The 27373-nt window shown below is 45.4% G+C and overlaps 1 protein-coding gene across 4 annotated transcripts in view; it reads right to left on the reverse strand.

The window, feature by feature from the left end:
* Positions 1 to 27373, reverse strand: part of CACNA2D3 (calcium voltage-gated channel auxiliary subunit alpha2delta 3) — a 1133445-nt gene that overhangs the window by 551683 nt on the left and 554389 nt on the right. For all 4 annotated transcript variants that reach the window (XM_069736702.1, XM_069736703.1, XM_069736699.1 and 1 more), the window contains exon 10: positions 1993 to 2082. In XM_069736702.1, coding sequence (XP_069592803.1) covers positions 1993 to 2082 — 90 coding nt within the window. The remainder of the gene's footprint in view (positions 1 to 1992; positions 2083 to 27373) is intronic.

Raw genomic sequence — 27373 nt, forward strand, 5'->3', positions numbered from 1 at the left:
CTAACTTCAAGGATTGCCACAGATGACATTTTCAGTAGGTCATCGTAACGTGTTAGAAAATGTCTTTCTGGTGTTTCATCTTTACGTCATGATAGCTTTTATAAATTTTTAATGCGTCTTTACATGTTTTAGAAGTTGAATATAAAATCTGAGAATCTGTCACCCGGTTTTTGATACTAGTAGAGTTGAGCGAATATGTTCGGAATCGGTCACCGAATCTGAATTTGCCATATTCGTGTCATATTGCTAACCTATTCGTGCCGACTTTATGGTTGACGATCGATTCTGAACATATTCGTTCATTTCTACTCCGCTTAACCCCAATGATGTTCGGCAAATATTGCAAATACGCTGCCAATCGTAATATCATAATCGAATTTTGAAAAATTCGCTCAACTCTAGTTACTACATTTCAAAGAAGAAAATAGTACGTGAAAAAACTCTGGGTCACTTACAGTTTCCTATCCTTGCCCCCAACATTGATTTGCAGCGTTTTTACAATGCACAGTACAAGCAGAGAGCTGTCACTCACTGGTATGGGGGGTGGAGTTAGACATATCTCCTAAATTTCGAGGACTATACAGCCGGAGCTCATCACTGCAAGGACTAGCAGAGCTGCAGCAGATAAATCAAAACCACAGTAAAGACCCCAGGAAGTCACACATCACTGAAATCAGGGTCTCTGTCTCTATTTTATACTACTCTCAGAAAAGGAAGCCTAAACTGGGAGACAGATTCATTTTAAGGATTTTCATGTAGTGAGGTTAATAGATGTTCCCTTTTATACAAGACCACATAAGCAGCCATTCTCCTGAGTGTTTTGAAAACTACATTGCATTGTACATTCGATGGCATTAATCTAACGCCCTGCTTTCCTTACTATAAAGGCTCAAAATACTCTTTGTCCCTTATCAAATGGACTGTAAAGACTTTATACTATTCAACAAAATCGAAAACATTTGTCAGGGACACTGTATCAGTGATTTCCTATTGGCATCAGATCTTGTTTTTCTCTTTATCAACTCAATTAAGTTACCATTATTTTAGAAATATTGATTTAAAGAATAAAGGACCTTTGGTAGAGCGAAGTCTGGAAATTAGCATTGGGACTATGATAATGTTGCATCTGAGAACTTTGCTGCAGTTTGGGGTTTTCAAGTATAAAGCTTCCGATGAGGATCTAGCCATAATTGTGGTAGCTCAAAAGACGTTAGCTAAAAATTCCTACTATTAAAGTTGACCAAAAAAGGATCAGAGTACCCTGGTCCCTTGGCTATGTCAGTAGTCCATGGTTGCTGAGCCGCAGCACTACAAACTTCTTACTACTTGCAGACATACATGATGTCTCTTCTGGTTCATAGTTTCATCTTCTATAAGATTGAAGGTAGACTTAAGTTCATCGAGGTCAACCTATAGCCTAACATGTTGATCCAGAGGAAGGCAAAAACCATGGGGCAGGCACTAATAGCTCCATATTATGGGAAAATATTCCCTCCTGACTCAATACAGCAATCAGATTAGTTCTCTGGATAAACGCCCCATCGCAGAATCTAGCACCCATAATCTGTAATATTATATTTTTCAAGAAAGACATCCAGGCCCTTCTTGAATTTTAGTAGATACATGACGAATCGATGATGTTGTGCTGAACCTACTAATCAGAAGAGGAGCCAGGGATTTTGGCAGATAGGAGGAGGTTTGAAGGGTTGTAGTCTGGCAGCCACAGACTACTAACGTTGCCGGTTCGATCAAGGTCTTATGAATCTTTTTGTTCAACTCTACTTACTATATAGGAAAGAGAAAAATAAAATAAGGCCAAAAGAGCTTCCATTAATAATTTCGAAATAAAATAAAGTCAGTGTAACAGTCCACAGCTGTATGCTTATGTTAATATTAAGACATCAAGTTACGGAGAAAAAAAAGTCAAAGATGTGAATGAGATAAAAGATCATATCATATTTTCAATGAAAGTGCCACAAATACAATACTAACCTCATTCAGCAAATCGAAGGCTTCATTCAGTGCTATGTCCAGCATTCCAATCTCTTTGGCTGAAAGTTTATCTAAGTGCTCCCTGAAGTGCTAAAACGAAAAAGCAAAAACATTATTGGGTCATTTTATTTAAAAAAAAATGCCAAATTTAAAATCGATTAGATGTTGAGTGGCTTAATTATTACAGTCAGCTACCTGTTAAATATACATAGATATGACCACACCTTGTTTTTACAGACATTAGAGGCCAGATGACTTTAGCAGATGTGAGGTCCATGACAGAAGGACGACTGGCAATTGAGGCAATTGCATGAAGTGTGAGGATAGGAATAGTAGTCTGTGCTGCTGATGTAATTCAAGAAATCCAGAAGACGTTCTACAGGATTGACCATGCCGTGCATTCTCAATGCGTTATGAGGTGGGACCAACTTCTTCATCAGGAAAATCAAAATATTCATAATATTGTTGGTCTCCTTATGAAGAAATTGGTTCAACTTCGAAACACATTGAGAATACACGGCATGGTCAATCCTGTTCAACGTCTTTTGAATTTTCTTGCAGCAGCTCAGCCTACTGCTCCTATTCTCCCAGCTCTTGCTCTGTATGTTGGGATGGTACTAGAAGAGCTGTCAATACTTGATTTCTTGATTGTGGGTCAAACAACCCCAGAGAGTGAGCAGTTTACCCCTCACATATACAAATTTGTCCATAGGACCCAATTGTGCTTGGTGTTCCCTTGTTGAACATTGCCCAAGGTCCCATAGTCTTAGGCATTCCACAACCAAATTGCACCATAGAGACATCTTATATGGAGCTCCTGTGCTCCTGTTACTATAATGTTTTACATTAACAACAAGCATTTTGTGGGTGACAATATACCCATGATGCTAGATGCAGTCAATTTTCTGTCTGCTTCCGCCTTATATACTGGCCTATCAAATCTAAGAAATCATTCAGACATCTGTTTTTCCCACATAAGTTCTATCTGTGATTTTGATGGATATCACTCGTACCTAGTGTGGTCTATGAGACTGTTCACATGTCCAAGTTTTGGGAGGTCACAGTAAAATCGTGAAGACATGTCTGATATTGATCTAAGTCCCAGATTAAAATCATCAAAGCAAGTCTATAGGTCCAAGAAAAAATTGGACAGCACTTCAATGCCATCATGGACTGCTCGATAGGAGAAGGGGAAAAATCTTTATTTTCTTTTTCTCATTTGAGAAAAACTGATGAAACCTGGACCAAATGCTGATGAAATCCTGGGAAAAAAAATCACTGATGAAATTAGGACAATTTTTCTTGTACATGAAAAAAACGGACGTCTGAATGAGCCCTAACTGTCCTTTTGTCCATGCAGTAATTTTTGGTAGACAACATGGCAGACAATGGAAGAATCGAACAAAAGTAGACTTTCCAATTCTAATGTCAGAACTTTGGGTCTACTAAGTATGAGTGATTGAGTTCCTGAAGATTCTGAATTATCTGTCTATCTTTTCTGGAACCAGATGGTCTATTCAGCAAGTCTCACAATTACGTGCTCCATAAATGTCAGGTCAAAGGATTTTGGGTTGTCTGACATTTTTTTCGTAGGCCATGTGCACACTCTGAATATTTGGAGAGTTTTTTACATCAGTATTTGTAAGCCAAAACCAGGAGTCAGTGATAATACAGAAGTGGTTTAGTGTCTCTATTATACATTTCCTCTGATTTTTCCACCCCTGGTTTTATCTTAAGGTACCGTCATATTAAGCGACGCTGCAGCGATATAGACAACGATGCCGATCGCTGCAGCATCGCTGTTTAGTCGTTGTGTGGTCGCTTCTAGAGCTGTTACACAGACAGCTCTCCATCGACCAACGATGCCGAAGTCCCCGGGTAACCAGGGTAAACATCGAGTTACTAAGCGCAGGGCCGCGCTTAGTAACCGGATATTTACCCTGGTTACCATTGTAAATGTAAAAAAAACCAAAACACTACATACTTACATTCCGGTGTCTGTCGCATCCCCCATCAGCTTCCCTGCACTGTGTAAGCGCCGGCCGTAAAGCAGAGCGGTGACGTCACCGCTGTGCTCTGCTTTATGGCCGGCCGGCGCTGACACAGTGCAGGGAAGCAGACGCCGGGGGACGCGACAGACACCGGAATGTCAGTATGTTTTTTTTTACATTTACAATGGTAACCAGGGTAAATATCGGGTTACTAAGTGTGGCCCTGCGCTTAGTAACCCGATGTTTACCCTGGTTACAAGTGAAGACATCGCTGGATCGGCATCACACACGCCGATTCAGCGATGTCAGCGGGTGATCCAGCGACGAAATAAAGTTCTGGCCTTCTAGCTCTGACCAGCAATGTCACAGCAGGATCCTGATCGCCGCTGCGTGTCAAACACAACGATATCGCTATCCAGGATGCTGCAACGTCACGGATCGCTATCGTTATCGTTCTAAAGTTGCTCAGTGTGAAGGTGCCTTTACAGAAACTTAATTAAAATACTAACCAGATACTGAACATGTGCACGTGGCCTTAAAGGGAACCTGTCACCCCGTTTTTTCAGTAGGAGATAAAAATACCGTTAAATAAGGCCTGAGCTGTGCTTTACGATAGGGTATTTTTTGTCCCCTGATTCCCTACCTATGCTGACGAAATACCTTACAAAAGTGTCCTTTTTTGCCTGTCAATCAGGCTGGTCAGGTCAGATGGGCGTGGTCACAGCGCTGTTTCTCCCCCACATCTTGCTTATGTTCCCGTTGGTGGCGAAGTGCTTCTCGCATGCGTAAGTGCCGAATGCACTGCGCAGCTGTAGAAAAAGAGCGCGCTCGCTGCTATTCAGCGGTTTCTCGGCAGGCGCGGCCATCTTCCTGAGGCCGCGCGTGCGCAGATGGAGTCTCCTGCTTCCCGGGGCTTCAGGAAAATGGCCACAGGATGCCGCGCGTGCGCAGATGGACATCCCGCGGCCATTTTCCTGAAGCCCCGGGAAGCAGGAGACTCCATCTGCGCACGCGCGGCCTCAGGAAGATGGCCGCGCCCGCCGAGAAACCGCTGAATAGCGGCGAGCGTGCTCTTTTTCTACAGCTGCGCAGTGCATTCGGCACTTGCGCATGCGAGAAGCACTACACCACCAAAGGGAACATAAGCAAGATTTGAGGGAGAATGACCACGCCCATCAGACCTGACCAGCCTGATTGACAGGCGAAAAAGGACACTTTGTAAGGTATTTCGGCAGCATAGGTAGGGAATCAGGGGACAAAAAATACCCTATTGTAAAGCACAGCTCAGGCCCTATTTAACGGTATTTTTATCTCCTACTGAAAAACGGGGTGACAGGTTCCCTTTAAGGGTATGGAGTAGAGTTTACCAAGCCGAATATAAAATGTATCTGCTTGTTATACAGTAAACCCAGCAATGCAAAAATAAATCTTTGACTATTTTTTTATGAAAAAACGCACAAATGTCTGCATCACACTCAAGAGTGAGAGTGAGAAATTAAAAAAGTAAGGCAAAAATGTATTTGTCAATAAACAATTATGACAGCACTCATCAGGAGTTGCTAAAACAATTTATTCCTCCATACACCAATAACAAACAATAAACCTCTATTTTGCTATTTGGTTATGGAGGAGTAAATAATTTTTTGATTTTTTTTAGAATTGCTGTATGCTTATTGGAGAACATCTGTTACTTGTCATGACAAATGTTTTAGGTTACCAATAACTTCCCCCAACAACCAAAATAATTAACATATTGTATTGACTAGGGTTGAGCGAAACGGGTCGTTCATTTTCAAAAGTCGCCGACTTTTGGCAAAGTCGGGTTTCATGAAACCCGATCCGACCCCTGTGCGGGGTCGGCCATGCGGTACGCGACTTTCGCGCCAAAGTCGCGTTTCAATGACGCGAAAAGCACCATTTCTCAGCCAATGAAGGTAAACGCAGAGTGTGGGCAGCGTGATGACATAGGTCCTGGTCCCCACCATCTTACAGAAGGGCATTGCAGTGATTGGCTTGCTGTCTGCGGCGTCACAGGGGCTATAAAGGGGCATTCCCGCCGACCGCCATGTTACTGCTGCTGATCTGAGCTTAGGGAGAGGTTGCTGCCGCTTCGTCAGAAGCAGGGATAGCGTTAGGCAGGGTCCATTAACCACCAAACCGCTTGTGCTGTAGTGATTTCCACTGCCCAACACCACCTTCGGTGTGCAGGGACAGTGGAAGCTACATTTTTTTTTTTCCTCAGCGCTGTAGCTCATTGGGCTGCCCTAGAAGGCTCCCTGATAGCTGCATTGCTGTGTGTACGCCGCTGTGCAAACCAACTGCTTTTTTCAAAGCACAAATCCTCTTGTTCCTTCCTTTCTGCACAGCTATCTTTTTGGTTTGTACACACTTTTTATTTAATTTGTGCATCAGTCCACTCCTTATTGCTGCCTGCCATACCTGGCTGAGATTACTGCAGGGAGATAGTAATTGAAGGACACTCCCTGTTTTTTTTTTTTTTTTGTGGGAGATTAAGATTGACATTTCTGCTAGAGTGCCATCCCTGTGTGTGCCATCTCTCACTCAGTGGGCCATAGAAAGCCTATTTATTTTTTTGCTTGATTTGGGTTATAAAATCTACCTGAAAAAATCACTACATCAATCAGTGGGAGAAAAATATTGGCCTCAGGGCTTGTGTGCCACTCCTGACTCCTGTGTGCATCATCACTCACTCAGTGGGCCATAGAAAGCCCATTTTTTTTTTTTTTTGCTTTATTTGGGTTCTATATTCTACCTGAAAAAATCAATAAATCAATCAGTGGGAGATTAATATTGGCCTTTGGGCTTGTGTGCCAGTCCTAAGCGTGCCATCTCTCTCTCTCAGATAGTGGGCCATAGAAAGCCTATTTATTTTTATTTTTTTTTAATGGGTTTATAAATTTTCCCTGGAAAAAAAAAAAAAAGTGGGAGATTAATATTGGCCTCTGGGCTTGTGTGCCAGTCCTGAGCGTGCCATCTCTCTCACAAATAGTGGGCCATAGAAAGCCTATTTATTTATTTTTTTTTGGTTTTATAAATTCTCCCTTAAAAAAAAAGGGAGATTAATATTGGCCTTTGGGCTTGTGTGCCAGTCCTAAGCGTGCCATCTCTCTCTCTCAGATAGTGGGCCATAGAAAGCCTATTTATTTATTTTTTTTTTAATGGGTTTATAAATTTTCCCTGGAAAAAAAAAAAAAAAGTGGGAGATTAATATTGGCCTCTGGGCTTGTGTGCCAGTCCTGAGCGTGCCATCTCTCTCACAAATAGTGGGCCATAGAAAACCTATTTATTTTTTTTTTTTTGTTTTATAAATTCTCCCTGAAAAAAAAAGGGAGTTTAATATTGGCCTTTGGGCTTGTGTGCCAGTCCTAAGCGTGCCATCTCTCTCTGTCTCTCAGATAGTGGGCCATAGAAAGCCTATTTATTATTTTTTTTATTGGGTTTATAAATTTTCCCTGGAACAAAAAAAAAAAGTGGGAGATAAATATTGGCCTTTGGGCTTGTGTGCCACTCCTGACTCCTGTGTGCGTCATCTCTCACTCAGTGGGCCATAGAAAGCCTTTTTTTGTTTTATTTGTTTTCTAAATTCTCCCTGAAAAAATCATTTTATTTTCTTTGGTTTCTAAATTCTTCCTGAAAAAATCATTTTATTCTATTTTTTTTTTCCTAAAGTCTCCCTGAAAAAAAAAAAAAAAAAAAACAAATCAGTGGGAGATTAATATTGCCCTTTCTGCTTGTGTGCCAGTCTTGACTCCTGGGTGTGCCATCTCTCTCTCTCTCTCTCTCCAATTGTGAGCCATAGAAAGCCTATTATTTTTTTAGCTTGATTTGGGTTCCAAAATCTACCTGAAAAAATCACTACATCAATCAGTGGGAGATAAATATTGGCCTCTGGGCTTGTGTGCCACTCCTGACTCCTGTGTGCGTCATCTCTCACTCAGTGGGCCATAGAAAGCCTTTTTTTGTTTTATTTGTTTTCTAAATTCTCCCTGAAAAAATCATTTTATTTTATTTGGTTTCTAAATTCTTCCTCAAAAAATCATTTTATTCTATTTTTTTTTTCCTAAAGTCTCCCTGAAAAAAAAAAAAAAAAAAACAAATCAGTGGGAGATTAATATTGCCCTTTCTGCTTGTGTGCCAGTCTTGACTCCTGGGTGTGCTCTCTCTCTCTCTCTCTCCAATTATGGGCCATAGAAAGCCTATTATTTTTTTTAGCTTGATTTGGGTTCCAAAATCTACCTGAAAAAATCACTACATCAATCAGTGGGAGATAAATATTGGCCTCTGGGCTTGTGTGCCACTCCTGACTCCTGTGTGCGTCATCTCTCACTCAGTGGGCCATAGAAAGCCTTTTTTTGTTTTATTTGTTTTCTAAATTCTCCCTGAAAAAATCATTTTATTTTATTTGGTTTCTAAATTCTTCCTGAAAGAATCATTTTATTCTATTATTTTTTTTTCCTAAAGTCTCCCTTACAAAAAAAAAAAAATCAAATCAGTGGGAGATTAATATTTACATTTGTGCTTCAGTGACAGTCCTGCGTGTGTGGCATCTCTCTCATTTGTTGCCACCAACAACAGAGTGTGTAACATTGTGCCTGATTTTCGTTGTGGTCTCACTCACCTGTAAAGGGGTAGCTAAATCATACTGAAGTTATAGCTCACCGTGTAATTTGTGTGACAGCAACAAATACCGTTAGTTTGTTTACGTTTTTAAAACAATGAGGAAGTATGGTGGAAGAGGTCGTGGCCGGGGGCGTTCATTGTCAGCTGGTAATGAGGGTAGTGGTAGTGGTGGAGCATCAGCTGGTCGTGGGAAAAAAAATATTGCACCTAAGTCTGGAGCTGTGGAGCCAGGTTCGTCGTCTGGCTACACAAGGCCTCGAACGCTCCCTTTTCTGGGAGTAGGAAAACCGCTTTTAAAGCCGGAGCAGCAAGAGCAAGTTTTGGCTTATCTTGCTGACTCAGCCTCTAGCTCTTTTGCCTCCTCTCGTGAAACTGGTAAATGTCAAAGCAGCGCGTCGTTAGTGGATGTTCACGGTCAGGGACAAGTCGCTTCCTTGTCCTCTTCAGCAAAAACAACAACAGAGAAGAATGCAGCAGGCGACACAACGGGTTACTCCATGGAGCTCTTTACACATACCGTCCCTGACTTAGAAAGTGAAGCAGTTAACAGTCCATGCCCATTACAAGTTGAATCTGACATGGAGTGCACTGATGCACAGCCACAGCCAGACTACTATGCTGGTCCTTTGACTCAGACCACAACATTGCCCTCGCAGGGTGCTGATCAAGAATCAGACCCTGATGAGACTATGTTGCCCCATCACGAACGCTATACCACCGACCGACACGGTGACACAGACGAAGTTGCACACGAGCTACAAGAAGAGGTAATAGATGACCCAGTTCTTGACCCCGATTGGCAGCCATTGGGGGAACAGGGTGCAGGCGGCAGCAGTTCTGAAGCGGAGGAGGAGGGGCCGCAGCAGGTATCAACATCGCAACAGGTTCCATCTGCCGGGCCCGTATCTTGCCCAAAACGCGTGGCAAAGCCAAAACCTGTTGGAGGACAGCGTGGCCATCCGGTTAAAGCTCAGTCTGCAATGCCTGAAAAGGTATCCGATGCTAGAAAGAGTGCAGTCTGGCATTTTTTTAAACAACATCCAATTGATCAGCGCAAAGTCATCTGTCAAAAATGTTCAACTACCTTAAGCAGAGGACAGAATCTGAAAAGTCTCAATACAAGTTGCATGCATAGACATTTAACCACCATGCATTTGCAAACCTGGACTAACTACCAAACGTCCCTTAAGGTTGTAGCACCCTCGGCCAATGAAGCTAGTCAGCAACGCAACATCCCTTCCGGCAGTGTAGGGCCACCATTTTCCGCACCACCTGCAGTATCTGTGCAGGTTTCTTTGCCAGGCCAAAGCAGTCAGGGTCAGGGAATCACCAGTTTCGTAGTAGGAAACACTGCATCTAGGGCACCGGTGGCAACAATACCATCTCCCACCGTCTCTCAGTCTGCCATGTCCACCGGCACCCCCGCTAGTTCCACGATCTCCAGCTCTCCAGTCCAGCTCACCCTACATGAGACTATGGTTAGAAAAAGGAAGTACTTAGCCTCGCATCCGCGTACACAGGGTTTGAACGCACACATAGCTAGACTAATCTCGTTAGAGATGATGCCCTACCGGTTAGTTGAAAGGGAAGCGTTCAAAGCCCTGATGGACTACGCTGTACCACGCTACGAGCTACCCAGTCGACACTTTTTTTCCAGAAAAGCCATCCCAGCCCTCCACCAGCATGTTAAAGAGCGCATCGTCCATGCACTCAGGCAATCTGTGAGCACAAAGGTGCACCTGACAACAGATGCATGGACCAGTAGGCATGGCCAGGGACATTACGTGTCCATCACGGCACACTGGGTAAATGTGGTGGATGCAGGGTCCACAGGGGACAGCAAGTTTGGGACAGTTCTGCCTAGCCCACGGTCTAGGAAACAATTGGCTGTAGCCGTTCGCACCCCCTCCTCCTCCTCTTCGTCCTTCTGCAGAAGCGAGAGCTCGTCCACAGACCGCAGTCGCACAACCACTCCATCCGCAGCTGCCACTGTTGCACACCAGGTCTCCCATTATGGGGCAGCTACTGGCAAACGTCAGCAGGCTGTATTGGCTATGAAGTGTTTGGGCGACAACAGACACACCGCGGAAGTTCTGTCCGAGTTCTTGCAGAAAGAAACGCAGTCGTGGCTGGGCACTGTAGATCTTGAGGCAGGCAAGGTAGTGAGTGATAACGGAAGGAATTTCATGGCTGCCATCTCCCTTTCCCAACTGAAACACATTCCTTGCCTGGCTCACACCTTAAACCTGGTGGTGCAGTGCTTCCTGAAAAGTTATCCGGGGTTATCCGACCTGCTCCTCAAAGTGCGTGGACTTTGCTCACATATCCGCCGTTCGCCCGTACACTCCAGCCGTATGCAGACCTATCAGCGTTCTTTGAACCTTCCCCAGCATCGCCTAATCATAGACGTTGCAACAAGGTGGAACTCAACACTGCACATGCTTCAGAGACTGTGTGAACAGAGGCGGGCTGTTATGTTTTTGTGGGAGGATACACATACACGGGCAGGCAGTAGGATGGCAGACATGGAGTTGTCAGGTGTGCAGTGGTCGAAGATTCAAGACATGTGCCAAGTCCTTCAGTGTTTTGAGGAATGCACACGGCTGGTTAGTGCAGACAACGCCATAATAAGCATGAGCATCCCCCTAATGCGTCTGCTGATGCAAAGTTTGACGCACATAAAGGATCAGGCGTCTGCAGCTGAGGAAGAGGAAAGCCTTGATGACAGTCAGCCATTGTCTGGCCAGGGCAGTGTACAGGACGAGGTAGCGGGCGAAGAGGAGGAGGAGGACGAGGAGGATGATGGGGATGATTATATTTTTAATGAGGAAGCTTTTCCGGGGCCACTGGAAATTGGTGGCGCGGCAAGGCCGGGTTCTGGTTTTTTGAGGGACACAAGTGACGTGGATTTGCCTGAAACTGCCCCTCAACCAAGCACAACCGCAGATTTGAGAACTGGAACTTTGGCCCACATGGCGGATTATGCCTTACGTATCCTCAAAAGGGACACACGCATAACTAAAATGATGAATGATGACGATTACTGGTTGGCCTGCCTCCTTGATCCTCGCTATAAAGGCAAATTGCAAAATATAATGCCACATGAGAACTTGGAACTAATATTAGCAACCAAACAATCAACTCTTGTTGACCGTTTGCTTCTGGCATTCCCTGCACACAGCGCCCGTGATCATTCTCACACGAGCTGCAGGGGCCAGCAGACCAGAGGAGTTAGAGGGGCAGAAATCAGAAGTGGCGTTGGCCAGAGGGGTTTTCTGACCAGGTTGTGGAGTGATTTTGCTATGACCGCAGACAGGACAGGTACTGCAGCATCAATTCAAAGTGACAGGAGACAACATTTGTCCAGTATGGTTACAAACTATTTTTCATCCCTTATCGATGTTCTCCCTCAACCGTCATTCCCATTTGATTACTGGGCATCAAAATTAGACACCTGGCCAGAATTGGCAGAATATGCATTGCAGGAGCTTGCTTGCCCGGCAGCTAGTGTCCTATCAGAAAGAGTATTCAGTGCTGCAGGTTCAATACTAACAGAAAAAAGGACTCGTCTGGCTACCCAAAATGTAGATGATCTAACCTTCATTAAAATGAACCACAACTGGATTTCGAAATCTTTTGCCCCACCTTGCCCGGCTGACACCTAGCTTTCCTATTAAAAGGTCTTGCCTGTGGACTATTCTGAATGCCTTTTCCAATCTCGTAATTTTCTGCACCTGATTGTCCAGCATACGACATGTTTACACCTCACTAAATGGCCAAACTCCCCACACGGGGCCGTGGTATCGACACTTGGCGACAGCACCCGTGAGAGTGCAGTTTGTCTGAAGAGGTGGGTGAGCCCGCTTTTGGTCGACGGCACTGCCACTGGGTCCCTCCTAGTACAATAAAGTGTCTCTGGCGGTGGTGGTGCGCACCCAACGTCAGACACACCGTTGTAATATGAGGGGCCCTGGGCCTGTACCGCCGGCCACAAGACAGTTTCCCCCCACCCCAGCTCAAACAGTGCTCTACCACTTGCAAAATTATCTCACAGCTCCACCAATGTTTAGTCTATGCGCTGACATCCTTCAATGCCTGCCACTGACAATACCATTGTATTGACATTTTTGTTATGTTAGGCCTTCGATGCCTGTCTGTGGTCACTCCTTCCACTAGGCCTCCACTGACCACACCACTGCTGCCCGTGTACCCCTGTAACCAATTTAAAATTGCCTACAGCCATGTGTTATTATTTTAGGCCTTCGATGCCTGTCTGCGGTCACTCCTTCCACTAGGCCTCCACTGACCACACCACTGCTGCCCGTGTACCCCTGGAACCAATTTAAAATTGCCTACAGCCATGTGTTATTATTTTAGGCCTTCGATGCCTGTCTGCGGTCACTCCTTCCACTAGGCCTCCACTGACCACACCACTGCTGCCCGTGTACCCCTGTAACCAATTTAAAATTGCCTACAGCCATGTGTTATTATTTTAGGCCTTCGATGCCTGTCTGCGGTGACTCCTTCCACTAGGCCTCCACTGACCACACCACTGCTGCCCGTGTACCCCTGGAACCAATTTAAAATTGCCTACAGCCATGTGTTATTATTTTAGGCCTTCGATGCCTGTCTGCGGTCACTCCTTCCACTAGGCCTCCACTGACCACACCACTGCTGCCCGTGTACCCCTGGAACCAATTTAAAATTGCCTACAGCCATGTGTTATTATTTTAGGCCTTCGATGCCTGTCTGCGGTCACTCCTTCCACTAGGCCTCCACTGACCACACCACTGCTGCCCGTGTACCCCTGGAACCAATTTAAAATTGCCTACAGCCATGTGATATTATTTTAGGCCTTCGATGCCTGTCTGCGGTCACTCCTTCCACTAGGCCTCCACTGACCACACCACTGCTGCCCGTGTACCCCTGGAACCAATTTAAAATTGCCTACAGCCATGTGTTATTATTTTAGGCCTTCGATGCCTGTCTGCGGTGACTCCTTCCACTAGGCCTCCACTGACCACACCACTGCTGCCCGTGTACCCCTGGAACCAATTTAAAATTGCCTACAGCCATGTGTTATTATTTTAGGCCTTCGATGCCTGTCTGCGGTCACTCCTTCCACTAGGCCTCCACTGACCACACCACTGCTGCCCGTGTACCCCTGGAACCAACATCAGAAAATATAAAAATAAGTATTTTGCTTATAAAAAAGAAAATACTGGAGAGATATCAAATGCAGACATTTTAACATTAAAAACAAACACATACAACAAAAATCTGGTACAGTACTAAAAATGGCCACCAGCTACAATTACTTTCTCCTGCAAGTAGTTAACTGAAAGGTTTTTTCAATTTTAAACACAGATATGGCATCCACCGAGTGTTGTCCTGTCGCGTCTTCTTTATATTATTGCCAAGGAGATGCAAAACAATGAAAATAATAAAATCATTATTTACCAAAAAAATAGAGTAAGTCAAAACCACATTGCAAATAAACATTCATTACAAATAAAGAAGCAGGGCGCGTCCGAGGGTGAGTATATACCTAATAAGAATATAATCACCCTCGGACGCGCCCTGCTTCTTTCCGACAGCCTTCCTTCCTAAGAATCAGCCCTTCCGTGGTGTAGAGAGAGGGTTTGTTACACTCCAAGGTGTTCCCCAGGTTGCCTTTCCTGAGCTTCGATCTTCCGGCTCTCGTTTAGTAGTTGTTGGAAACTACGCTGCATTAGGCCTACAAATTGGGTATGGGGTGTAGAGAGATGGTGTGTTACACTCCAAGGTGTTCCCCAGGTTTCCTCTCCATTGCTTCGATCTTCCGGCTCTCGTTTAGTAGTTGTTGGAAACTACGCTGCATTAGGCCTACAAATTGGGTATGGGGTGTAGAGAGATGGTGTGTTACACTCCAAGGTGTTCCCCAGGTTTCCTCTCCATTGCTTCGATCTTCCGGCTCTCGTTTAGTAGTTGTTGGAAACTACGCTGCATTGGGCCTACAAATTGGGTATGGGGTGTAGAGAGATGGTGTGTTCCACTCCAAGGTGTTCTCCAGGTTGCCTTTCCTGAGCTTCGATCTTCCGGCTCTCGTTTAGTAGTTGTTGGAAACTACGCTGCATTAGGCCTACAAATTGGGTATGGGGTGTAGAGAGATGGTGTGTTCCACTGTAGAGAGATGGTGTGTTCCACTCCAAGGTGTTCCCCAGGTTTCCTCGCCAATGCTTCGATCATCATGCTCTCGTTTAGTAGTTGTTGGAAACTACGCTGCATTAGGCCTACAAATTGGGTATGGGGTGTAGAGAGATGGTGTGTTACACTCCAAGGTGTTCCCCAGGTTTCCTCTCCATTGCTTCGATCTTCCGGCTCTCGTTTAGTAGTTGTTGGAAACTACGCTGCATTAGGCCTACAAATTGGGTATGGGGTGTAGAGAGATGGTGTGTTACACTCCAAGGTGTTCCCCAGGTTTCCTCTCCATTGCTTCGATCTTCCGGCTCTCGTTTAGTAGTTGTTGGAAACTACGCTGCATTAGGCCTACAAATTGGGTATGGGGTGTAGAGAGATGGTGTGTTACACTCCAAGGTGTTCCCCAGGTTTCCTCTCCATTGCTTCGATCTTCCGGCTCTCGTTTAGTAGTTGTTGGAAACTACGCTGCATTAGGCCTACAAATTGGGTATGGGGTGTAGAGAGATGGTGTGTTACACTCCAAGGTGTTCCCCAGGTTTCCTCTCCATTGCTTCGATCTTCCGGCTCTCGTTTAGTAGTTGTTGGAAACTACGCTGCATTAGGCCTACAAATTGGGTATGGGGTGTAGAGAGATGGTGTGTTCCACTGTAGAGAGATGGTGTGTTCCACTCCAAGGTGTTCCCCAGGTTTCCTCGCCAATGCTTCGATCATCATGCTCTCGTTTAGTAGTTGTTGGAAACTACGCTGCATTAGACCTACAAATTGGGTATGGGGTGTAGAGAGATGGTGTGTTCCACTCCAAGGTGTTCTCCAGGTTGCCTTTCCTGAACTTCTATCTTCAGGCTCTCATTAAATTGTGGTTAAACGGAACAACTGCATTTGGCGTACTAGTTGGTTTGGGGCCTACTATCGGTGTCTGCCGCTCCTTGCTGTTCTCCTGGTTTCCTGTCCTGAAATTCCGTTTTCAGGCGCTCGTTAAGTAGTTGTTAATGTTAGACTGCATTTGGCCTACTAGTTGGGTTGGGGCCTACTATCGGTGTCTGCCACTCCTTGCTGTTCTCCTCCACTGAACAAAGCTGTGCCGCCTGTTTACTACTGTTGCCAATTTTGAACTGCATTTCGACTACTTACTGATTTGGGCCTACTCTCTGTGTCAGCCTCTCATTCCAGTTGTCCTCCACTGCAATGCCCCCTGATTAGTCCTGTGTTACCAATTTTGAACTGCATTTAGCCCACTTTATTCTTTGGGCCTATATCTGTGTTTCCTCCTCATCCTGCCCATTGCCCAGCCAGTGATAGATGAGTCTGCTGGTACATTGACCCATAACGCAACATTTCCCGTGCACGCTACACTGCAAGATTGTGACCCTGCTGAAAGTCAGGTCCCCCTTCCCGCATACCATACCACCTTACACGGGGACAAACAGGAAGGTGCAGATGAAAGTGCAGGTTCCTTCATCAGGTGGGGGGAGGAATACTAGTTGGCGACGTCACTGGCACAGGGCCTCTCATGGTACGCAAAAGTGTTGCTGCCGGTGGGAGGCGCCCCCGCCGTGCAAACACACCGCTGTACTTTGAGGGGCCCTGTGCCAGTGCCAATGCCAACGAGTGGGCCCCCCCTGCTTGCTCAGGTTCACAGCACTTGCAAAGTTGAAATACTTACCTCTCCCTGCTCCACTGCCGTGACGTGGTCCAGATTTCCTGGGCCCACTAATTACTTGAACCAGCCCTACCCACCACAACTTTAGCCAAATGACCCCCAATTTCAAATGCCTTCCAATTATTATAAGGTAAATTACGCTTGACAAGCTTCATTAAGAAGAATGGATGGTTTTGACATTAAAATGGGCACTCTAGGTGTTTTCCTGGCCCCCACTCACTGCCGACTATGCTGCCCCATTGACTTGCATTGGGTTTCGTGTTTCGGTCGATCCCGACTTTACGTCATAATCGGCCGATTTCACTCGACCCGACTTTTGAGATAGTCGGGTTTTCGCGAAACCCGGCTCGACTCTAAAAAGGTCAAGGTCGCTCAACTCTAGTATTGACTTTTTAATGAAAATTTGAATTGGTCTGCATTTGTTACGCACTTTCATGTTATAAAATGTGCTAACATTCAGAAGCAAATAGTATGCAACTGCCTTTTTCCCTACCTATTACTAGCGGCAAGCTTAAAGAAAACAATTTATTTGATTTAAACTGAGTATCTCCTGCAATTGCTGCTTTTCCACTGATTCTCGGACAGTTTCTCTTTTTCTTCCGTGCCTCTCAGTTCTAAAGTTATTCCCCAGGTAATAAAGATGCAACGTTTCCCTTCAATAACTGGGCGTATACCTCAAAACCCCTCTGGGGCGTGGCTGTGTTTTCATTGGTCGATGTCAAGGGAGAAAAAGGAAACACCCACAAAGAATTCATTTAGCTGAATGAAAAATTTATTAAAGGGGGCATAACTTTGGAACGGGGGGACGTAAAAGAAAAAGAAAAACTGTTCCAGAATTGTTGAAGCAGCAGCTAATGAATGAGAGCTCAGGTTAAGTTAAAATATCCATTCAAAGGTTCGCTTCAAACATTTAATTGTAATAAAATCCCAAATAAGATGTGCCGCTCCATTTTTGTTTGGCTATATCTCAAACTTAAGAAATTCATTACCGGACTCTAATAATCCCTTACACAATTTTACCATCCATGGTAAACCCAATAGATGAAGCTTTAGAAACTCTCATTTTTGTGGACTCTGTCCCGATTATATGATCTGTTGGGAATCCTTTAGCAATCAGCACAGTTTAATGCTCGCTTTAATCTACTAAAAACATTTATAAACAACTCAATACTCCAATAGCCACCAGGCAAGCACAGATTTAGCTCATCTACATAAGGCTTGCGGATATAAATGTGTTAAGCTGCTTAAGCAATAAATATGTCAGTAAATTGCATGCAAAGTAATAGGCTGTTGTATAATTAAAAAGGGTAATTCATCGCGAGGATGCGGAAAAAAATGCATAACGGCAAATGAAAAGTGTCACTTGGAAAAATATGGATTGTCAATTAGCTGGATAGGAATCAAGTTCTGCCAGGGCTTGTGAGCTCAGCTGCATTGTTCTGATGCCACATCTTATGGTATTTCTAAATCAACGGCTTTGGATTTTGTTTATTGCTATTGAAAAAAGGATTGTGGTAATTGCAATTTCAAGCAGAGCCATTTGGTAAATCATGAAGGCATATTTCACAATGCACCAACAATAATTTCAATTTATAACCTTAGTTGTGTTTTTTTTAATGAATTTGAAGGGTTGTGATTACAATTGCTAAGATTAAAGAAAAACATGCAGAACCTAAAGTTAAGCCCCCCCCATACACATTAGACATACTTCAGCTGATCCCATCCATGGGTTTATTCATAGTAACATAGTAACATAGTTAGTAAGGCCGAAAAAAGACATTTGTCCATCCAGTTCAGCCTATATTCCATCATAATAAATACCCAGATCTACGTCCTTCTACAGAACCTAATAATTGTATGATACAATATTGTTCTGCTCCAGGAAGACATCCAGGCCTCTCTTGAACCCCTCGACTGAGTTCGCCATCACCACCTCCTCAGGCAAGCAATTCCAGATTCTCACTGCCCTAACAGTAAAGAATCCTCTTCTATGTTGGTGGAAAAACCTTCTCTCCTCCAGACGCAAAGAATGCCCCCTTGTGCCCGTCACCTTCCTTGGTATAAACATATTCGACAACCTAATGAGTAGGGGGACCCTGGACAACTGATTGTCGGGGAAGTGATTTTGGACTGCCAATTCTTTTCTTCTGGCAGTGGCTCTCTCATCGAGGATACATGAGCTCTGAGAGATGGCCAAGATAGCTACCATCATTTGGCCAACAGCCATCTAAGGTATATTATCATTTATTATGGTCACATATAGCGCCAAGATATTCCACAGCGCTTTACAGACACCATCATAACTGTCCCCTTTGGGTTTCACAATCTAAATTCCCTATCTGCATGTTTTTGGAGTGCAGGAGGAAACTGAAGAACCCGGAGGAAACCCACGCAAACACGAGAACATACAAACTCCTTGTAGAGGTTGTCCTTAGTCAGATTTGAACCCAGGACTCAGTGCTGCAAGGATAGAGTGCCAACCAACGTGTATTTTTTTTTAAAGTCATATTAGACTCATGGTCCTAAAGATGCATGGGATTCTCATGTGTTTTGGGTGCTACCCTAGTAGAAGAAAATGTAGCTAATGCACAGGAAAATGAAGACAGTTGAGTTCCGCTCAACTATGGAAAGCTGCTCTATTCTATGTCCTCCTCTGTTATGTTTATCCTTTAGTCCGGGATTAGGGGTCTGATCTGCACCTAATTTTGCCATGACTGTAATGGGTACAAATTACTCTGATTGTCTGGGCACCAAGAACTCAGAATCCATAATCTGTTATTTGGTGCCCAAACCTATGAGAAGGCAACAGAGCGCTCCATTCTGAGTGATCCCTAATAATAGTTTTAGGATCAGTGTAAAATATACCATAAATATTAGTGATGAGTGAGTATGCTTGTTACGCCGGTTTTCGGGGCATGCACTGGTGTTCTCCGAGTATTTTGGGTGTGCTCGGAGATTTAGTTTGTGTCACTGTGGCTGCATGATTTGCGGCTGCTAGACAGCCTGAATGCATGTGGGGATTCCCTACCAAACAGGCTACCCCCACATGTATTCAGGCTGTCTAGCAGCTGCAGCAACACAAACTAAATCTCCGAGCATGCCAAAAATACCCAGAGAACACCTGAACATGCTTGGAAAACTCGAGTAATGAGCATACTCGCTCATCACTAAGAATTATACCGTCAAAGAAAAGCTGAAGAAAATAGGACTAAACTCTGATGGTACTCTGCTGACACTCTGATGACACTCAGATTAAACTTTGATCAACACTGATGAAATTTAGACCGTTTTTCTCAGATGTGAAAAAACAGACATCTGATTAAGCACTTATGTTACTTCTTATAGTCGTAGTGCAAATCAGGTTTGATTAAAAGGTCTATCTGACTTATTTGCTGAACTCTAAGCCTGACCATGGGTATGACCAAATGGTAGTAGACATAGCATCTTCTAAGGAGACCAGAAACGTAAGGGGGTCATCTCCTCTCAAAGTGTGTGGGGGGGGGTAATTATTGATTATCGTAGATTATGAGTAATGGGTAATTGATTGCAGATCAGTCTGGGTCCAAAGAATTAATAGAAAACATTTTATGAACTCACTTAATGCTGAAAGTGGTTGCAATCTATGTTTGCATGTGCCACCATGATTGCTAATTATGCCCCACATAAGAGCTAACAAATGTAATAAATATGTCCTATTCCTTATTTTAATGGGACATTTCATTTTTATTTAAATTACTCACATTCAATTGAGTAAACTGCACCGTATGACAAAAACGAATTCATTGTTCCAGTTGAGAATTTCAATTTTATGCTGCGTATCTCCCGGGCACACATAAGGGCGTTGTGGTGTTTCCTGGCTATACCGATTCCCCGTTCACCCGCGGAGTGACACCGAGCTGTGATATATAACATCCCAGCTCATTATATCTCTGAGGAATAAGCGTATTGAAGTGTTCAGTGTACTGTAAGAATGTATCCGATAAAATGCCCAAATTTGTTTTGTGTACAAAATTGGATCCAATATGGGTTTCACGGACTATGAATTTTAATGAAGCCGTTTTCATTGCTCGCAGGCGCGACAGCGAGCAGAAGCTGGGATGTGACGGTGAGAAAATGATGAGTTAATGACATGCTCTCCAGTCTTGATGCTGCAAAGATACTGTCCTCATCAGTTTTATTTCAGACGTTTCCGTTGTCCTTTGAAATGAAAGTTCCGCTAAAGTAAAGATCAATCGAAGTCTCCAATTTCCATTCGCGTCCCTATAATATAAACAAGGGCTCTGTGTAATGTCACTGTATGCCAGCAAATAGTGTAGGTAAGTACTTGTGACCGAGAAACCTATGGATGATTTGGCCGCTCTTGAAAATACTCTCACAGCTGCGATTTCCAATGGTATTCGATGATATATCAAAAAGTACATAAAAAGGAAACATATTAAAGTACGATGAAAGGCGCAAAAGTATTTCTGCAAATATCATGTGACTTACAAAGCCCTCTGTTACAGAGGAAATCAACACCCCTGCGACAAGGCCCTTTCGGAATGTTCCGTCTAAAGGGAGAAGCTGCTGAAAAATTAGCTATTTCTGCAAAGCCCTCAAGAAAGGGAAACCATAAAGCTAATGTTCATTCATCTCTTAAATACCAGCATTTATTTTACATCGTAAATGAAATCTGCACTGAAATTTAAAGACCATGTGAGCTCCATTTTATATTTTCCAGAGATTGAAGACTCTAAATAGGAGGGTTATATTATGTAACTGTGAAAAAGTTCAATACTTAAAGGAGCAGTCCAAACCATGGAGAGGTCATTAATATAAGATCGGTTGGTGCGAACCATGGATAGGTCATCAATATAAGATCGGTTGGTGCGAACCATGGATAGGTCATCAATATAAGATCGGTTGGTGCGAACCATGGATAGGTCATCAATATAAGATCGGTTGGTGCGAACCATGGATAGGTCATCAATATAAGATCGTTGATGCGAACCATGAATAGGTCATCAATATAAGATCGGTTGGTGCGAACCATGGATAGGTCATCAATATAAGATCGGTTGGTGCGAACCATGGATAGGTCATCAATATAAGATCGGTTGGTGCGGTACATCCAGCAGCTGGAGGGTAGGTTGGCGGCTCTAGAGCGTGCAACCTCAGCTGTGGACGTTACTGCTGTCGCTGTTCAGGCTGCAGGTGTAGCTGCAGCCAGTTTGTCCGCTGCCACCCCTGCTCCGACTTTATCCCGTCTCCCGCTTCCAGACAAGTTTGCTGGTGACAGTAAGCTATGTCGGGGATTCGTGAGCCAGTGCTCCATACATCTCGAGCTGCTGGTTGCACGTTTTCCTACGGAACGGGCGAAAGTGGGATTCATTTTGTCTCTTTTGTCGGGCAGGGCGTTGGAGTGGGCAACGCCGCTTTGGGAACGTAATGATCGTGTGGTGCAGAGTGCTCCTATCTTCCTGGACGCTCTGAGGCAGGTGTTTTTGGGACCCCGTGTCACCTACGATACCGCGCTCCAATTGTTGGCAATTACTCAGGGTTCGTCCATGGTCAGCCAGTTCGCCATCCAATTCCGGACTCTAGCTTCTGAGCTGGAATGGCCGGATAAAGTCCTTATTCTGGTGTTCTGGAAAGGACTGGCAGATCATGTTAAGGACGCCTTGGCCACTAGGGAGATTCCCGCCACACTGGAGGAGCTCATTACTATATCTACCCGCATCGATCTCCGTTTTAACGAGCGGAGGTTGGAGCGGACCCAGTGTAGGCAGAGGTTTCGGCTGGCTCCCACCTTTGCCAAACCTCTAGAATCTCCTGTTATGGCGTCCGACTCCCATGAGGCCATGGAGGTTTCTTGAGCGGGACCTAGGTCTCAGACCGCTCAAGTACCTGTGGTGTGTAAAAATTGCCAGCAACTTGGACATTATGCTAATAGATGTCCACGGCGGTCGGGAAACGATCGCGTCTAGTGACCATTGGAGGAGGTTCACTGGACACAGCGGCATTTTCCTCCAAATTGTCCTTTAAAGGGACAATCCTGTTAGGCACATCCACTCATACAGTAGAGCTTTGTGTGGATTCAGGAGCAGAGGGAAATTTTATGTCCTCTGCTTTTGCTCTGCGCCACGCAATACCTCTGGTTATGCTTGCCAAACCAGTAACTGTTAGAGTGGTGAATGGGTCGACACTCCCGTTACAGATCACACATCAGACTGTCCCTTTCACGTTAGTCATGTCCCCATCCCACCAGGAGATTATTTCCCTTCTTGTCCTTCCCGAGGGAATGGATGAGATTCTGCTGGGAATACCCTGGCTCCGTTTCCACTCTCCACATATTGAGTGGACCTCTGGGAGGATATTGGGTTGGAGTGAATCCTGTAAGTGCAGATGTGTGAAAGAGTGCGTTCAGGTTTCCACCACTGAGATACCCGCAGATATCTCTACTCTCCCCAAATACTATTGGTCCTATGCAGACGTCTTCTCCAAAAACGCCGCGGAGACCCTTCCGCCTCACCGTCCCTATGACTGTCCTATAGATCTCTTACCTGGAGCAGAACCTCCTCGGGGACGTGTCTATCCCCTCTCTCTCCCTGAGACGGAGGCTATGTCCCAATACATCCAGGAGAATTTGGCAAGAGGGTTTATTAGGAAGTCAGTGTCACCAGCAGGGGCAGGGTTCTTCTTCGTACAGAAGAAGAATGGAGAATTACGTCCTTGCATAGATTACAGGGGTCTTAACGCCATCACCGTTAAAAACAAGTACCCGCTGCCCCTGATTTCTGAGCTTTTTGATAGGCTACGGGGAGCTAAGGTATTTACCAAATTAGACCTGCGGGGAGCTTATAACCTGATTCGCATCCGTGAGGGGGACGAATGGAAGACGGCATTTAACACCAGAGATGGGCACTATGAGTATCTGGTGATGCCCTTTGGGCTCTGTAATGCCCCAGCCGTTTTCCAAGACTTTGTCAATGACATCTTCCGGGATATGCTTTCCACCTCGGTCGTAGTCTATCTGGATATTCTCATCTTCTCTCCAGATATTGACTCCCACCGGAGAGATGTTGGCAGAGTCTTCGACCTCTTACGAGCAAACTCTCTTTACGCAAAGTTGGAGAAGTGTGTGTTTGAGCAGGAGTCTTTACCTTTCCTGGGCTATATCATCTCCGCCCAGGGATTGGCTATGGATCCTGTCAAACTATAGGCAGTGATGGACTGGCAAGAACCCCATTCACTTAAAGCGGTGCAGCGCTTTATGGGGTTCATTAATTATTACCGCCAGTTCATTCCCCACTTCTCAACTTTGGTAGCTCCCTTGGTAGCCCTCACCAAGAAGGGAGCAAATCCCAAAGTGTGGTCTGAAGAGGTCTCCAGGGCCTTTTCTTCTACTAAGTCTCATTTTGCTAGCGCTCCCATCCTGCATCGTCCCGATGTCGATAAGCCATTTATAATGGAGGTGGATGCCTCTTCCGTTGGTGCTGGAGCAGTCCTTTTCCAAAAGGATGCTCAAGGTCGGAAGCATCCGTGCTTCTTCTTCTCCAAGACCTTCACACCAGCGGAGAGGAATTATTCCATCGGGGACAGGGAGTTGCTAGCGATGAAATTGGCTTTCTCAGAGTGGAGACATCTCTTGGAGGGTGCTCGTTTTCCCTTTCAAGTTTTCACAGACCACAAAAATTTGCTATATTTGCAAACAGCCCAGCGGCTAAATTCTCGCCAGGCCAGATGGTCCTTATTCTTCTCCCGATTCCACTTCACCCTCCATTATCTCGCTGGGGAGAAGAACATTCGAGCTGATGCCCTTTCTCGCTCTGTTGTGTCATCTGAGGAGGAGGAAGGAGAGCCTCGACTTATTGTTCCTTCTGAGAGCTTGAGAACCGTGGCTCCGGTGTCGCTTGAGTCTGTGCCTCCGGGCAAGACTTTTGTGCCCATAAATTTGCGACCGGAGGTTCTCTCTTGGGCTCATTCCTCCAGGGTGGGTGGACACTTTGGGACAAAAAGGACATCTGAGCTGCTGGCGAGGACGTACTGGTGGCCGCATATGCTCCGAGATGTCAGAGATTACGTTCTGGCGTGTGTCTCATGCGCCAAAAATAAGTCTCCTCGACAACGGCCGTCTGGGTTACTCTATCCCTTGCCGGTGGCAGACAGGCCCTGGGAGATGGTCGGGATGGACTTTGTGGTGGGTTTGCCCAAATCTCGCGGCTGTACCGTCATTTGGGTAATTACCGATCATTTCTCGAAAATGGTGCATTTGGTGCCGCTCCCACGGTTACCTTCTGCACGGGCCTTGGCAGCGTTGTTCATAAGACACATCTTCCGCCTACACGGCATGCCAGACAAAATTGTCAGTGACCGCGGTCCCCAGTTTGCGTCTCGGTTCTGGAGAGAGCTTTGTCGTCTTCTCAGCATTGAGTTAAATCTCTCTTCCGCATATCATTCCGAGACGAATGGGTTGGTAGAGAGGGCCAATCAGACTCTGGTCACTTATCTACGACATTTTGTTTCTGCCAGGCAGGATGACTGGGCATCTTTATTACCATGGGCAGAGCTTGCCCTTAATAACGCTGTAGCTGACTCCACCGGTCAGACTCCTTTCCTCCTTAATTATGGCCAGCATCCGCGGGTTCCTGTGCCTATGCCCGTGTCCTCTGCTGACTCCAGGGTGGCAGACTGGGCAGTGGAGGCACGGGACATTTGGGACCGCACTCAGGATGCCATTCGGGCCTCGAAGGAGAGAATGAGGTCCTCCGCCGATGCACATTGGCGCCCTGCCCCGACCTTTGCTCCTGGCGATTTAGTGTGGCTCTCCGCCCGTAACATCAGGCTGCGTGTAGAGTCCACTAAGTTTGCACCTCGCTACTTGGGTCCCTTCAAGGTCCTCGAACAGGTTAATCCTGTGGTCTAAGTTCTGGTCCTTCCTCCACGCCTTGGTATCACCGACACCTTTCATGTGTCCCTCCTTAAGCCCGTATACATGTCCCGGTTTTCTGAGTCATCTGCCGAGACATCGGGTTCGTCTACGGACGATTTCGAGGTGAACGCTATTTTGGGGTGCAAGGTGGTACGTGGTAAAAAATTTTATTTGGTGGACTGGAAGGGTTACGGCCCTGAGGATAGGTCCTGGGAGCCTGCTGAGCACATTCGGGCTCCGCAGCTTATTGCTGCCTTCGAACGTAGCGAGGCCCAAGGAGGGGGGGCCCCAGGAGGGGGAGTAATGTTAGGGGTCGAGTTCCTGCCTCTGCACAGGGGGAATCTCGGGCCATCTCCGCTGCGGTCTCCCATTCTTCTCCTGCCGCAGTGGAGCCTGCTCAGCGGAGACGTCGATCCCAGCGTCTCGCTCAGTCTGACTCTATGCTAAGGGTTACTGCTGCGTTTCCTGCTTCTGCCATTGAAGTCAGTGCTGGGCAGCGGCGAGCGGATGCTTCTGGGGCTAAGTCCTGCTTTTCACATTCTGAGCATGCCCAGGTTAAGATCTCTCAGTGGAGATCGAGGGTCACATGATCAGATACTGCAGCTAAGGTCCTTGCAGGTGCTAGGACTAAATCCTGCATTGCACTCTGAGCATGCCCAGGGCGAGATCTCTCACTGGAGATCTAGGGTCACATGCTCAGGTGCTGCAGCACTCCATTGGTCCTTCTTTGATAGATCCTAAACGTGCTGTAACTATTTAAGGCTCGCATGGCCGCACGGCCATGCACTAGTATCAAGTCATATGTGCTTTGCGCCTGTGTGGTTATGCATAAGTGTGTTCAGGGACCCGGCTGAAATAAGCCCCTAGAATACTGGCACCTCCGGTGAGGAGATTGTATGAGAGTGTTCAGGGACCCGGCTGAAATAAGCCCCTAGAATACCGGCTTCTCCGGTGAGGAGATTGCATGTTGAATAACCACAGACTGCTATCAGCTAGGCAGTAAGCTTGTGCTCCTGTGAGGCTAACAGGGCACAGTGCTTTCCTCTCGCGGCTGCTCTGTGAGGTAACAGAGCTAGTCTATACCGCCAAACAGTGCCGCCATTCACTAGCAGCAGGTTCTTCCTTAACGGTGGACCCCGGGCTGCGAACGCACCATTTATAATAAATATCTATTTCTACTCGGTGCGTTCCGCTAGCCCTAACACCTAGGGGGTGGCTATGCAGTACCTAGGGGGTTGATGTGCTGCCACTATTCCATTGGTGGAGTTGTGCTGTGTAGCTCTTTAACTGAGCAGGCCCAGCCACCGCTGACACCGGAAGCAGCTGATTGACCAAATAATACTGATAGGATTAGAATAAAATAAAGGTCAATATTTTTGAATGTTTAACTAAATTCATTCTTGATTTTGAAAGAGGAAAATTATAAAAAGTGAATTCTGTGTATAGTATGGATAATTTATCTTTCCAACACTGCTAAATATATTACAAAAGAACTTGTAAAATTTTCCATTCATTGTTTGTCAAACAACTTCATCTCTTGTCAAAAAAAGGGACACCGAAAAGTAAAAGATAAGCCAACTTGAAGATAAAAAGGATCACGTCTTTTCATTATCAATCAGTGTGACACAGGGAAGAATCCATCTGTTGTTAAGAGATAGGGACATTATGACACGATTGATGGCCAATTCACCAGCAAGGCGCACAGTCAATGTCAGGTCAAGTTGCTTTTGATAAAAAAATAAAAATACACACGTTCCCAAGCTGTCAATGCGCTTGCAGGTTATACAAATGGGGATTTGCTTTTCACATGTATCAGTTTTCGGAGATCTTAAGGGGAATATATTAAACTAGATGGAGGCCCGATGCTATCGCATTGGGAGGGCGGTAATGTCATGATGGGGGCAGGCTTTGCAGCGTTGAGAATCTTTCCCTCCATGTGCTCCCCCTCCTATCCACTCTCTTTCCCCATGTGCTGACTTCTTCCGTCTGTACTCTCTT

Source organism: Ranitomeya imitator, chromosome 8 (genome assembly GCF_032444005.1).
Source record: "Ranitomeya imitator isolate aRanImi1 chromosome 8, aRanImi1.pri, whole genome shotgun sequence".
NCBI classification, from domain to species: domain Eukaryota; kingdom Metazoa; phylum Chordata; class Amphibia; order Anura; family Dendrobatidae; genus Ranitomeya; species Ranitomeya imitator.